Raw genomic sequence first — 15,592 nt, forward strand, 5'->3', positions numbered from 1 at the left:
TTCCTCTGCTGTACAATCTCCTGATGTATTGCCCTTAAAGTTTTTTGGTAAAGTCTAACCTTGACGTATGGCAAAACCAAATTGTGAAGCAGATTGACCGTAAGTTGTCAAATACGTCAGTGGTGGCTATAGGCAGACTGGGCCTCTCTAATTATATCGATCAACACGGCGGAAGTTAGAGGCAACTCGCCTGACAGAAGCTGCACGTCAAATTCTATCCTTCCTCTGCTCAAATTTGACTTGATGTGTTACAAATATCCACATCTTTATCGCACGGTTGAACTCTACTCATTCCTGCATAAGCTGATGGTTTATACCCGCGTTCTTAATCTTGGCAGTTTTTCCAATGTAACTAAAAGCAAAATTTAACATATCCAGCTAGCATGTCTTATTATATTCGGACGCATTTGTAGTTTTTGCTATTTGCAAAAAGAAATTGTACCCACAAATTCACTAAAAAAGCAAAAGCACGACTGCTTTGATATGTATTTACAAAATTTTAAGGTTTTTATTGCAAGATTGGATTGACAAATATGGAAAATAGCCTGCCTTTTCTTTCACTTTTAACTCAACCTTGTATCTTACGGACAGCAAATTGTAAATTTATTGATATTACATACTATTAATACTGCCCGAGTTGTTAGTAAATTTTATTAAACAACAGAGCAAGCATAACGAATTCGGGACACTGACAATGTCATTTTGAACCACGCTGTAAAGTTGCACTCAGACATCGTTGTGCGCGGAGGAAATTGATTATGCAAACAAAGTACAAAAACTGATATGCTGGGATGGTGTTTATGTCGTAAATTGAACAATCTTCTGGCATATAACAACACTTCAATATTATTTCGCTTTCTAGTAAAAATGAATTAAGCGCATGATTGTACACAAAAAATAAGATGACGCGTACTGCAAGGTTCGCCACAACTCAATATAGACTTTAAAAAGTGCATGAATTTTTAGCAAAAAGTGACAATAGAGTTTGGCATAATCTCGAGTTGGGGGATGCACCTTTTCACCATCCTGCTACAAGTGTTAAATGCCTCGTTAGCGCTTACACAAATATCACGCGTTGGTTTCAGCTTTGTCATTTTTTTCGTTGTTACCATCTTCATCCACAAGAACAAATTCGTCAGGCTGTTGCGGCTGTCTCGGGTACCTGCACAACAACATAACTCAATGCTGCACAAAATTAAAGACATTTGCACGGACTTTATCACTTGTGTAAGTCGTGAGCACGTGATATTCGTTTGTAGATTGAATATCAGACTTACTTCTTTCTCTTGAAAAATCCGCATCTGATAAGCAGGCAAATGATAACAATGTAGATGATGAGAGCCAAGATAATTCCGATCAAGATGTACCACCACGGGAAGACGGAGGCCACATCCTTCTCGAAGAAGGCATGGTCCACTGTCGTTTGAATCTGCAAAAAAAACGCAGGTTTTCAATAACGTAAGCTCCCCAACCGTAATTTTGCTGCACTGCAGTTTACCCGTTCTTTAGTCGTTCCATTGATTCGCACATTAGTTGCAGACGATCTTAACCGTCCTCTCGTTACAATGTTCACCAAATCGACCTTTTTAAATTCTTCTAGAAAGGTGTTGTTCCATAATCGAACCTACAAAAGTCTTTACGATCAGATAAGCAAATACGTTGTTGAAAGTGTCGAAAACTGATTGTTGGTTGATCTCAAAAGAAAAAAACGGGTACAATATAGATACCAGAATAAATTGTTTTTTTTTTGGTCACGTTACATTTGATATTCAAACTAGCGGAAAATGGACTACCCGATCCGTACAGACCAAAAGGGTAACTGTATAAAAGTTATTCGATCTGTCTAGTATTGCACTTTCGTTTTTTTTTGTGAGCAGCTAAAATCTTACCTGAAAGATCACCGAAATTGTAGATTTAGGCGGAATTGGATTTAATGTGCACTGAACAGGGACACAGTACGCGGTTTTTCGTGTACAGTCTAGTTTCAATTCACTTCTATAAGATCCAGCAGTTCTTGCCGATGCCGCCCTTTCAGGTTCATACAGCGGAGCAGGTGAAGGGACCTGCAATAAAACATTTTTTTTACGAAGAAAACTGCATTGAAGTCAAAATGTTCTAGGTTTAAATCGATTACACATGACTTAAGGACTAACGTCTGTAAAATAAATCTTTGGAACACCAGAAGAAAAAAATTCGTTCATATTTTTTTAAGGATAGAAAGTTAAAGTTTACGTTGTTTTTGGTGAACAAGTCGGCAAATACAAGGTGATTGTGATTGACAGGTAAAACGTTCGAAGAATGGTAACTGCCACATTTCACGGCGTTACTTTTCCGTTTACTGAGTTTAGCATACAGGAACGGTAAAAATATGATAGCAAATCTCAAGCCAAACCCCGCTGAGTGATTCAGCGCTCGAAACTATGCCCCAGCCAACAATTTTACAACGGAAAATATCAACAAGGGTCTGTTCAGCGCGAGTGCGATCAATTCATGTCATGCGAATAATACGGAAAGATTATGGATGCGATGACTGTGGCGACCCCGGACCCAAAAACTCCTTCTTCAGCTTTCGGTAAGTGAATTGCGTGCATGTTGTTCCTAAGAACACGCACTGGAAATTCCTACATGAGTTGGATGTAAATGCACGACGGCAGCCTGTCTATGCCACGCAGGATATAAATAGTACAAAAACACTGTGTGTTATTCTTCCGGGGTAATAAGGCCTATGAAACTATCTTCTATGTGTAGTTCAGATGGTTCGTTATGTAACGTTTGCTGATCGTGAAACATGTAAACTATTAAAGTCAGGAACGACTACATTAAAGCGTTTGCGTACGTTTGGTCTTATATGGTGATACTAAGTCACCATCGGAAGTTTAAGGCCTACGCCATGACTTGGCATTTTTGTGCGCGCATTATGTAGACTTCGATTGCACATAAAAAATCCCCCAAAGCTAACATGGCAGCCAGACTTAACAAATTTTGAAAATGCACTTTCGATGTTCCATGTAATTTTATGATTGTAATAAATTACCATTGTCCAAAAATATCAACTGCTTAATAATAATAAAAATCTCACTAAGGGGCATTGTAGCAAGTTTGAAGTAAATGATATGCATTTTTTTATAAAACAGTCGGGTTTGATCTAATATCACTTCATTTTCCACTCAGAGTTTTGTCCCGCAAAAAAATCTCGCCAAACATCCTAAACGCAGAAAACCAGGAATGCATCCACAAGTGTCCTCCACAGGAAGACACCCGACGTAACTTACGTCTCTCTTGTCCCTTGAACTGGCGAGTGGCAGATGATAACCTAACTCGTTGACGTAAGTCTCGTTGCAACCTCCAGCCACAGTGGAAGCACCGGAGCGGACGTTGGTTGACACAAGGTAGAGGAGCCATTTGCCGTTTTTGATTTCGTATGGGAATTTGATATGCAACTTAATGCCTTCAGCCGAGTTAAGGCCTAAAACAACGATTAAATGTTTAGGTTAGTAGTTGATTGGATTTACCAATTTAAGTAGAAGGCCTACTAAAATACACGGTCTTAAATCGGTACTTTTGAACTTTAACAGAATTGTTGAAAGACATCGCGTTTATGTAGAGGAGGAAAAAATGTGCCGGGCGTTTGCAAGCATTTAACCTTCCTATCAGACAGTTGTTGACAATACTTAAAATCTTTTCGGTCGAGTCATAAGAAACTGTTTGATTTTGTGAATGTAAATTTGGTTTCAACGGCAATTTCTGTACAGTTTCTTAACTTGGAATAAATAACTTTGTCTTAATAAAAAAGAGCTTTAAAAAATTAAAAAGTTAAAACTGTAAAGTTTGTGTTATTGGAAGTATCATTTACAGTTCTTACCTTGATTTGTAACAAGAAAGGTGTAGGCGAGTTTGGGACCAATCTCGTTGGTGTATGTAATGGCTGATTCTCCAATAATTGGCGAGTTACTGTAACGAACCTGTTGAAAAAAACGCAATTTCCACCCATGGTTGTTCACAGGAAAAAATGTTGGGCAATTGTGTCTAAACTAGAAAAGGTACCTGCTGAGGTTGGCCATAACTTGTCAAGTCCAAATTTAAATTGATAATAACGTCGGAAATAAGTGTTACTGGTGGAATTTCAGGGTTGCTACTTGTAGTGGTTCCAGTCACTTCAACGATTATCTGCATAGTAAAGGGATATTATTAAGACCAAAACAGCTACTTCGTTGCTTCAGTTTCAATTGTGGTGTTTAGTTAGTTGTATTTTAATTACTGGGAAATACATCTAGGTACATATTAAATTAGCTATAGTTAAGAAAAAAAGTTTTACTACCATTATACCCGTACCCGTTTTTTTAAACATTGAGTGTCAAGTAAACTGTTATATATGATGTGTTTTGTAATGTAAAAAGGCAGAAATGTAAAAAGAACATCTTCATTACCTGTTTGGTAGTAGCGTCCAACGAACCCACGTCCAAATCGATTTCGATTCTGTCCATGCTTCCACTATCGTATGGGTTACCCAAACTGCACGTCACAAACGTTGTACCGGCTGCAACGAACACAAAATATTACTTGTGGTCATAGTTGTTAAATGATCAATACTAAAAACGCAGTGATTTGTTACCAACATATTACTAACCATTACGTTATTTTCTAAAAAGGTTTGGTTGACCCTGAATTACTACGCAGAACCAAAACATCACTAAACTGTGATTACAAACACAGAAAATGTTCCATCTTTATGTGTTTTGATACAACTAATAGAAATTCACTTGGATTTACTTGAAATTCACCTGTGTCGGTTGTGAAGCACTCAATGTTGGCTCCCGACGATTCAACCACAGTGTAGTTTTCGTAAAATACAAATGGCGGCAGTTTTGCTGTAACGAATGCCTGGTGGGCTTCCTCCCCGTCGTTTGTCACTTTAAGCATGAGCTTAATCTTGCCAGTGTCACCTGAAATAACAACACAGTGGTGCGAGAAGTGTTTGAACAGTTTATGTATGCAATGAAAAGAATTCAATCACAATTATCGACTTCCGTTGGTGCTTAACATCAGCATATAACCGTTGGATCGCGAAAAATCTATTATTTTGGACTAAAAAGATTTGCACATCTGAGAGCATTTGTGATTTCTGCATTGGTCAGCTGTTTTTACATTCGCGGTTTTAGTAAAATAGTAAACAAAAACAAACTCAAGAACCCTAGCCGGTTCCCAGTACGAATCCCGTAAGTAAGTTACATGATTGTATTTGGGTCAAGCATACCGGACAGTAATTTACTTTTTCACTATTTTTTGCGCTGAGTTCGAACCCAGGCTGTTTACAAATAGTTTTTAATGTCTGTGCATTGGTCAAGCGCCAGGGTCATTTGGCCAAGTGCCTGTCCAATCTTATAACAAAAACATACCTACAACGACCTCTGGCGGCAGTGTGCCGTTCACTTTTAGGTCGCTCTGGCAACCATCGTCGCCGCAAGTGTTTGCTAGAGTCACCACACTTTCACGAGTATTGGGATAGTCGGCATCTAGAATTGGGTCTTTTATCATTTGAAACACGTCTTGCTCAGAGGTTTCGGGTATTATCACTCGGTTGTCGCTTTCCAGGTTAAATCCTGTACGAAGAAGTGATAAAACGGTAATTGGTTTTGTCATATTTTCACAACGATGGACTTACTAAAGTTAACTTTGATGGGTCGAAGCCTGTCCTTGGACGTTTCTCCAAAATAAACGCGCTGAAATCCATCAGGGCAAACTTCTGTACCTGCAATCATAATATTCCAAAAAGTTAAAAAAGGACGAATACTAAACCGCAATCCAAGATATGTTTTAATTTTTGCTTATGTTTAAGTATTGTTTTATTTACAAAGTCTTGTAATGAACTAGCGAACACAATTTTTTAGGGTTGGTTTAAAAGTGCTATGGGCTTGTTCAAATATTTCATGCCGAAAATATACTTGGCGAGCTGTAGGGGGAGCAACAGCCAACAAAGAAAAATCATTGGATTAGGCACATTTTAATCATCCTACCTGCAGCAGGTAAGGCGACGTTGCCAGAAAGTGTACTCGGACCCGTCGGATTTCGAAAATGAGCGCGAGAAAATTTCCCTTCATTTACGACGTCGGTGTCAAGGGACAGTGAGTACTCAATGGGCAATTCTTCAGTGTACTCGTCGTGTCTCGCATTGTACCTGTGACATCGTCCAGATTAAGGTTGGACTAAGGCCATATGACTAGACAGAGAAACTCACGTGAAGCAGAATTTTACATCGAAACAAGAGTACGCTCCCCCTCTGTATTTGCATGTAGGATTTCGCAGGTTAATTGCTAGGGGACTTGTGTCCAGAGAGGAACGGACTGTAATGATTGGACGCGATCTGAAATACACATAAATTTACTTTCCGATTACAAACTGTAGTTCTATACTCCACAATCGCGCTTTATAATGGTACAATATTCCACTTGTTGGTATTACAAGGGGGAAACCTTTTCAAATTAGGGCAGTGGCACAGAGTTGCAAGTCGGGCCGGGTTTTTCGGGCCGGGTTCGGGCTTAGGTATTTGTCAGAAAATGGGCTCAAAACGGGCCCGACTTTACGTTCCGTTTCCGCCATTTTTTAGTAACAATTCTCTGGCTTTGACCTAATGCCCACCCTACTCTAAAACGTATTGTTTACCCCATTGTCTACTATTGTTCATTGTGTTTGGTATCTTTTCTGTTTTTCTTTCTCATACTTTGTCGCAAGGCTTTCGTGGATAAGCCTGTCAATCAAGTTTCGGGCCTAAACGGGCTTTGCAAAAACGTTTCGGGTTCGGGCCGGGCTTCGGGCTTATACTTTCGGGTTCGGGCCGGGTTCGGGCCGGGTTCGGGCTCAGATTTCGGGCCCGCTTGCAACTCTGCAGTGGCAATTATGTTGCATGTTTACAACCAATTAAATACCTGAACAAAACCACGTGATCGCCTAAGGTGCCGACAAGGAGATCCGGGTATAGATTGTTGTCGATATCTACCTTACTGGAAAGCGATACACCAAACCCTTTTGTATCTGGGGAAACCCCTGTGTAATCTTCGCCATTGAGAACTTGCGCTTGTTTTACTATACCATCAGCGGAACCTGCAACGAAAGTGAGAAACTGTAAATTGCATGAGAATCGTTTGGTAGGTAATTTTATATCCCGTGTTTATGTAAGTTAAGTGTGTTGTATTACAGACAATATTTTTGTTGGATTTATTTCAAGGCATCAAAACATTTTATTACGATAAGTTATAGAAGAATATATCTTCTTTATATGCACTGCATTAAAAATTAAATATGTTTGGTGTTTATTCTATTTTACTTCTTGTTTCTTTTCAAAGTTGAATGCCATTTTGTCGTTTTACGGTTTTAATGCGTGCCAAACATTCAACATTTTTACCTCTGTAAATGTATATTTTTCCGCTTGGTAGTTCGTATGGGGCACCAACAGCAAAGTCGTTGAACCCATCCTGATCAAGATCCCCCAACGATTCAATACTGTATCCGAAAAATGAGTCAAGGGGTCCGTATAGCCTTTGGGGAACTATGTTGCTAAAAGAAGAAAATCGTATTTAGTATTGTGCGTCTATAGAAAGGTCACGAATAAAAAATGTAGGAAATTGAAAAGATATCAAATCTTTTTAAGTAATATGAACCCTTTATACCCCTTTCCAAGGCTCATCTGTTAACACAGTCAAATACAAATAGACGTAAAAAGTAAGGTGTGAAAAAAGAAACTCTATTTATCAATTTTTTATGGGACTCAAGTGATTATAAACGGGTGTAACTGTGATGTAGCCCCTCATATCACTGATGATGGCATAAGCATTTGCCAAAATGTTTGGACATTAAATTACGTCGCATTTTACGTCTATTTCGGCCGTTATTTTCCTCATTAAACTTATTAACAGATCCGTGTATACAGTTCCAAAGTACAAAGGCGTAAATAAACTTATATAAAAGATTTAAGGACTGCAAGCATTGAATGGTCAATTACCTCCATCCGATGCTGGCGTTGTTGATGTAAACGTAAACGGATCCTCCATACTTTCCTTCGTTGTTATATTGGTAATATTGCGGGGCGCCAACCAATAGATCGTCCAATCCATCGTTATTAAGATCTGTCACTGCTAGCGAAAACCCAAAACTTGAACCAATCGAGTCCCCCATGATAACGCTGTCGTACAACGGATGGAGCGCGGTATTGCCACCAGCAACTGTAAATTTATTTACCAGTCAATGTGTTTATGTATGTCTGAAATTGAGAAGCTTGTTTCAACACAGGCTGAGAACAAGGCATTTTGCGAAAGTTCAAAGCAGAAGTCGGGCAAACACATGTATTTTATCTTTATGTGCAAAATGTAAACAACGCTAATGTTAATTGCCTCACCAGTCAAATTATAGTTTTAAACTATGGTTTCCCCCACCCCTTCATACAAAACAATATATCAAACTTAAGGGAATGCATAGAAAAAGTTTGTCCATAAACCGAAACTTTCGAAGCCTGTCTGCCTGATGGTTTTAAATTTGGTTTGTGATGGTTAAATTTGACGTCGTACCTGTCATTTTTCTATACATAGTCACTGCTCCAGTGTTATTGCCCCTGGGTGCCCCTGCTAAGTAGGTAACTGCGGACGAGCCGGGAAACATTGCCTCACTTGCCGCTACAGCGAATCCGATGTAGCCGTCTCTCCTCAGTGGAATACTTTAGGCAAAAACAAATTGGAAAATCATGTAAACAACAAGTACACATTTTTTTGGTTCGTCTTTGAGTTGGAAAACGCTTGTTTAAAAAATGTTTTGACTGCAGTTAATTTGCAATTAAGGCAGAAACATGGTAAGAATCCACCAAAAAAATCTGCAAAACCAAATTTCATTTCTGCCCATACGCGATAAACATCATATCGTACTTATCGCATTTTGTTTTTCTTTCGATTTCCAATTCGCGATAGCGGCATCCAAGTGTGAGATACATGTCGGATGACTGTACAAACAGGTCGGCACCCGTGGCCTGGAGGTTAGGCAATTCGAAATCGAACATTCCACCCGACCACGACCACATTCCAGGTCCACCTGTCACCAAAATGTATTACTTTATCGATCGACGCCACAGTGCTAAAATCTACCGGCGAATAAAGCACGTTGCTGGTATGTGGTTCATAAAAGGTAAATGAAGAAGTTTAGTGTTAGCAAGCAGCGCTTTCGATTAATGCTTGGTAATGATTTTTGAAACGCTTTCGATGAAGATTAAAGAGAAATCGTTGAGCTTCCCGGTAATAAAAACCTTAAAAGACCTAATAGGGAAGAAGTAAACAAAAAAAAATCTTTACAATAATACTGACATTACAATTCGCATTACCATATTCATGTGAGCCCATCCCATAAAATCACGTGAAATTATTATACCTATGGTGCACTACTCCTAAATCTACTTAGCCGTGAAATCAACAAACATTATAACTTTTAATTTAACAGTGATGAAACATTTTGAGACGACAACGTTACTGCTACTTTCATGCAAAAGCAAAACCGTTCGTCTTTCGGAGTCCTACGACGCAGCCATACACCACTACTACAACGAAAAATACACGACAAAGCAAAACCATATAGTTAGCATCACATCATTATGTTAACAACGTTTTCCTTAGTTGGACATGCAGGTTAAACAATTGAAAACAGGTTAATGACCACCAAAGTTACTTATGTATGTTAACAGCGTGCCGTTGTAAGTAAAAGTCTGGAATAATTGATGATGCATGAGATGAAAAAGCAGACAGCAACCCAAACATTGCCAGATGCAATTTTACCCGACAGCAATTCGTTGCCCACCAACGAAATAGAAACCCCACTTTGAGAGTAGCCCAGTGTGTTCTTGTAATTTATCTTTTCTGGCTCGCTTATTTGGTCGCACGGTGACGCTATATTGGTACGAAACATAAAAATATTTGAAACACCTATCAATGAACACAAAAAAGGTGTAAGCTCACAAGGAGTTGACGCAAGTAATTTGGTTTTTGCGGAAAGATTTGAACTTGCAATTGTGCTTCTGATGTTGCATCAAATCCTTGTGATCTCAACAGGAATACAGCCTGTGTACAAACCGACCGGTCGGGTTTGCTTTACTGGTTTTGCAGTCGACAAATCAACTATTAATGACACAGTGTTGTGAAATACGTGATTTGTCAGTGATTTTCCAGCTCATTGTAGTCGGTTTGTGCACCTTTGACTGATTCCAGTACATTTACCCAGTATATACTCTGTTTCACTGATAAAAGCGATGTTGGTGCCAGCCTGTGAATATCGTAATCCTTCGCGGTCGTTTCGAACTGAGGGAGCTAGTTTTAAACAGGGCGAACCTGAGAATCAGTATTGTTAAGTTAAAGGTCATTTACGATTCCACACAGCATATATGGTTCGACTAACACTTTGACTATATTAACTCGTCACATATATAAACCTATTTGTCGTATGGCTGGACCTTAAATATTTGAACTACGTTTCTGAAACGCATACACGAGACAGTTTGGTTCTTCCTTTCATTACTCTGTTCAGCTCAGTAACTTGTAGGCCTACTTGTTAAAAAATCTTACTAACCAACTTTAACATGTATTGAACTTCTTAAAATTGTAAACTGTTCTTTTCTAAACTGCAATTTTGTTTGATATCTTGCTGAAGAAAAGTTCATGTTCCATTCCGACCAGCTATATAAGTTTTCGTTGTCTACAAACTTAATTAAAAAAGTTTTGATAAATATCAAGAGCTATACTTTGCAAACTTTGAGAAACCTGGTTGTTAAATAATAAACTGCACTTTCAATTTGATTTACAAGTTTAAAAAAATACTTACCGATAAACCTATTTCCACTGTCGGCCGGCGTTATTTCCCGAAGGGTGTTTTGGTCGGTGCCTAAATGAAGTAACAAACGTCATTCGTCGTAATACTCCAATTTAATGGGGGCAGAGCCCAATAGAGAAACTCGTTCCCAGTGAGAAGTTTCATACTTCAGGGAGGGTATACCAGTTATATTTATGCATGTTAAAAATAATTCAGTTATACGAGCGAACGTTAAAAAATCAATGGGGCTAGAGTCGGTGGTCTTATCTTATATTATGCTTGTTTAATTTAACGTATGCTATCTACTTTGTGGTATAACGGGGGGAAATGAAAATGTTATTGTCATGTTAGAAAGAACTCCCTTAAATCAATGTTTAATGTGTACGTGACATTTTAAACAACGCTACATGACGATGTTGGTAGACTACGCCAACATTAAGGTCAAGTTTTTTGTTGAAAATCATCAGACGCCTACTCGTTTAAACATATCAAATACACAAAAGTGGACCTATTTGCCCTTTGTTGGCTTTCTGAATGTATGTGTTGACTCACCATTAAGTAGAAAACACTTTCCACACAGACGCTCAATTTCGTTTTGACCTGTGTTGAAACTGCGGGAATAACGGTGTGCGCAGGTGATCAAGTATCGTCCCGCTCCTGCACCAAACAGAAAAAATAAAACTTTAAACCTATTTAGTTTAGTATAGTAAGGAAGTTATAGTAAGTATAGTATAGTAACTATTGTCTTTTTTATAACATACTGTAGAAGTATAGTTCCAAAATGTCCCACAATTAGAATTGTGTCACTTAAGTATAAATGACAAACAATAAAAAACAGCACTTACCCTGACTTTCAAGACTGACACCAAGCCACTGACCCGTCTTATTGTCGTCTTTTGCCGATTCTCCTAAACACACACAGACAAAAAGTAATGTTAGAAGCCAAATGTATTTTACAAGACGCATCACGGACGCAAATATTGGGTCAAATTTGTAACTGAAGATAACACTTAAGAGAGCGGTTCTCAAACTTTTTTAATTATTTGTAATCACGATCCCTTCGCATTTTTTTACGAACACTCGCGGTCCAAGCTAAATATATTTATAAAACTAAAAATTACCTTGACAAAATAAAACTGTCAACAACAACATGCTGAATGAATTTAGTTTAGATTCGTAAAATCACTTTTCGTAAGATCGGGTAGGAATGTTTCAAGGGCAATTTATTACGTCACAAACAAGACTAAAACAATATATACATAGTGCGACAACAAATAGTACCTCTGTTTGTCACTGAAAAATGAAGCAATGGACCACTTCTTGTCAGAGAAAACTCTTTTGCCTGACTAATTTTTGCTTATACATCTGATGTTACATAAGGTTGTAGAAATACTTTAAGCTTCTCGCGGTCCCTCTGAAATCGCGTGGCGGACCCAAAAGGGACCGTGGACCCCAGTTTGAGAACCGCTGACTTAAGAGATGTATTGATAGCATTTTCGCTGTGCACTGTATCAAGCATAAGAAAACTTGCCTAGATCCATTTGAACTCGCATACAATCCTCGGGGTTCGTTGTCACAGGGCAGTAAAAAATTCCACCAGGTTTTTTCGTGTTCCCTTGCTCTGGTAAGGGACCTGTGGTCGGGCTTCCAACTACAAGCAAACTCTTCTCCAAAGTTTCTGAAAGTCAGTAGTTAAATACTAAACTGTTACAAAAGGTACCAAATAAAACAAAATTCAACGTGCAAAAATAACTTTAACTTTTGGTGTAGTTTTGGACTATTTCTTTTTACTTACAACTAACCACTTTTACTTTTTTAATAACCTACTTGCTTCGTTTCAGGTAATGGATGTGCGTTAATTTTAAAAATGGGGTAAGTAAAAAAGCCAGCTAGTTTGAATCCACTATATTGGAAATTCTTAGGCATATGCATTACCTTGTGGGGCGCTGGAAGTTTTGTGTAGAGCCACGCTAAATCCAAACGTGCCCCCTTTCGGACCAGTTTTGTACAAAGGAAGACGTCCCTCCAAGTTGTAGCTGCTTGTCAGTCCGAAACATCCAATAAATGCAATAAATAAAACTCGATCCATAATTATGTAGCCCGATAAACTACAGTCCAAACCTGCCCCTTGACCCCAAAATTATATAACACAACAATCAACAAGCGACTTTTACCGTTTTCCCTGAAAAACAAATCGGTCCTTTTTTACTTTAGTAAGAAATGCAGCTCTGTTATCAAAGTGTACATCGGGCGCAAGTTGGTTTTGTTAAGCAATGACAAAATGCGATGGATATCTAATGCTAAAATACGCGGTTGGTAGCATTTACTGAAAACAGCCAAGCGTTGCAAAGAACACAAACTTTCTGTAAGATACGACTTTCTGTAGGCCCCGAGGCTAATGGTATTGTATTGACTTACAGCATTAAGCTAACCACAACTTACGCCATTGGCATTTTTTAAATGCTGTCGGCATTTCTGAATATGCCACAATACTGACATGTTGCCCACGAAATCGAACTTGTAACAGCTTAACTACAAAGCACAGGTTGCCTGGACTATTTTCTTATATTTCTGACTTTCGAGTAATAAGGGTAAAATTACTAAAGATCTTGAAACCAAATGTAACTGTGGTGGCATTCGGCTCGACGAGTAACTGAAGTTGTATCGCAAACAAGTCTGTCTAAGTCGTATGTTGATACGCCAGCTGTCATTGACGGTCCCAAGTGTGCAGTCCATCAAAACTAATACAACACAATGATGTCACGATCTACTAACGTCGTGATGATCCGAAATAAAACTCCACACCCTACATTTTGACATTCGTGTAATGGCTGAATTAACCACTGCAACGCTCACGCATTTTGCCTACATTGTTAAACCGTTTTTCAGCACAAAGGTAAACAATATTACATTTGTAATATAATGAGGCATATATTTACAGGATGGTCGGAGGCGCACAAAACAGTAAAGTTTACGGACGTTCACCCAAAAAAAAACACAATTAGTCCATAAACTTTACTGCTTTTCCATGACTCATCTCACTGGTTTAATTTGATTAAATACAGTAATATTGCACAAACACAACACAAACAAACTTAAGTTTCCCAATCAAGAAATCTAAGTTACTCGACAGCTAATTCTTGACTAAACAAATTGAAATAAATCAAAATAATCTAATTTTTGTAAAAGCCTCCTCTGATTTTACCTACTCTCCTATTGATCGTCAAAGAACAGCACAGTACCTAGTAGTAAAAGTCTTTTCAAGAATTGTCAAACAAGGTGGAGCGGTGTTTGTCTACCTCGAATCTATGTGTTCACTCAAGCGTAAAGGCGTTCACTTGAACAATCAGCCATCATCATTCAACCGTCACAAGGTTTTGCAAGTCTTCAGCTGATTTTATTCCCAATTAGGTGACATTTTATGAAGACGTACTTAAATATCATTGAAGACGAAAGAAACATAAACAACTTATGTAAGTTATTTTCTTCCAAACGCAAATGTTTTTAGGACTGGTTAGTGGTTGGTCCAAAAACATAGACAACATAACGCAGTGCCCAAACGTAACGAAACTGAAAACAGGGTAACCATGAGTCCGCTACACAGCACCCATAGCTTAGTTTTTTTTACCATATGCTGCTTTTAACCGGTAACTCAGGATGGCACATTTGTAAAGCGTTTAACATTCCGTCAATGTGTTTTGCTTGTTTTTTTCAAACAGATCTGTTTTGTTTTCAGCTTTGACAGTGATTCTGTTTAGTAAAACGTAGGCGTTTAGATGACAAGATGTATAGGCCAATATCACGTGTCAGTTTTCAGATAAACAAAGGCATTAAGCCTATATTTTTTAATGCCAAAATATGTAAACCATACGCCTTGAAAGACCAAGAAATATCTTTGCCCTTTCAAATTTCTGTTTAGGCTACGCTACTGCGATACCTGCCTACCATAGTTTTCTTGTTTTATTGAATAAGGAGATTGAGTTGCACTTTCCCAACCCAGTGGAGCTTTGTGGCTTGAACTTAATTGCAGTCACCAAGTCGACGAAAGCTTTTTTTTCATTAATAGATTTTACCATACAACTTACATGGTACCGTCCAAATAACCGAAAGTGGTCATAAAAAGAGTGTGATGCAAAAATAATAATAATTGTGTGGTATTGAAGCAGTTATTTGATAAAATACGTTTTGCTGATTCTGGACGTTTTAGCCCTATAAATCTCATAGTGTACAACAAGATGTAAATCTTCGCACCCCATTGTTTGATAGAGCCTACATTCCAAATTTAATTATGCTGCCGTCGACATACAATCCTGGGCTATTAACAGATCGATCGCAGGTCCTGTCACACCCAATCACTTAATTTTTGTATGTGTGGACCTTAGTATATCCATATGGTCTCGCACAGCGTTATGCATACATAGTTTTTTGTCAGGGAACTCTGAATCTGTAAAGTGTAATGGTTTCATAAAGTGTATGTAAGTTTTTGGGAATGAATAAATCGCTTCAAAGTTCAAGTCAATACCCTTTAGGTTGTAGGGGACTAGATTCGTGTGTGTTTAGGTTAAAACGTGTGACACTTGAGCCTAAGCACGTTAAAGACACAACTTAAATCGGTTTACTGCTGACAATTAGGACATTTACAACCACAATTCACTCGTACGGATTTTATAAGTCACCGGTTCCACAAAACGGCGCACAAATTATCCTCAATTAAATGAGTTCTTGTCTGCTGACAATATAAACTCCAAAATGACGCAGG

General features: G+C 38.4%; 1 protein-coding gene across 1 annotated transcript; it reads right to left on the reverse strand.

The window, feature by feature from the left end:
- Nucleotides 1–637: 637 nt before the first annotated feature.
- LOC145213992 (integrin alpha-7-like) lies at nt 638–13,034 on the reverse strand. The gene is made up of 24 exons (XM_080082412.1): nt 12,769–13,034; nt 12,365–12,511; nt 11,679–11,741; nt 11,386–11,490; nt 10,846–10,905; nt 9,807–9,917; nt 8,910–9,072; nt 8,559–8,704; nt 7,997–8,216; nt 7,400–7,551; nt 6,924–7,098; nt 6,236–6,361; nt 6,015–6,175; nt 5,663–5,749; nt 5,397–5,600; nt 4,782–4,943; nt 4,428–4,537; nt 4,045–4,167; nt 3,863–3,962; nt 3,273–3,466; nt 1,890–2,063; nt 1,499–1,624; nt 1,278–1,429; nt 638–1,162 (listed from the first exon to the last, which is right to left on the reverse strand). Exons 1-24 carry the CDS (start codon nt 12,920–12,922, stop codon nt 1,069–1,071), a joined length of 3,309 nt encoding a protein of 1,102 aa, XP_079938538.1. The 5' UTR covers nt 12,923–13,034; the 3' UTR covers nt 638–1,068.
- Between the last annotated feature and the right edge of the window lie 2,558 nt (nt 13,035–15,592).

Source organism: Phallusia mammillata, chromosome 2 (genome assembly GCF_965637545.1).
Source record: "Phallusia mammillata chromosome 2, kaPhaMamm4.hap1.1, whole genome shotgun sequence".
Taxonomy (NCBI): domain Eukaryota; kingdom Metazoa; phylum Chordata; class Ascidiacea; order Phlebobranchia; family Ascidiidae; genus Phallusia; species Phallusia mammillata.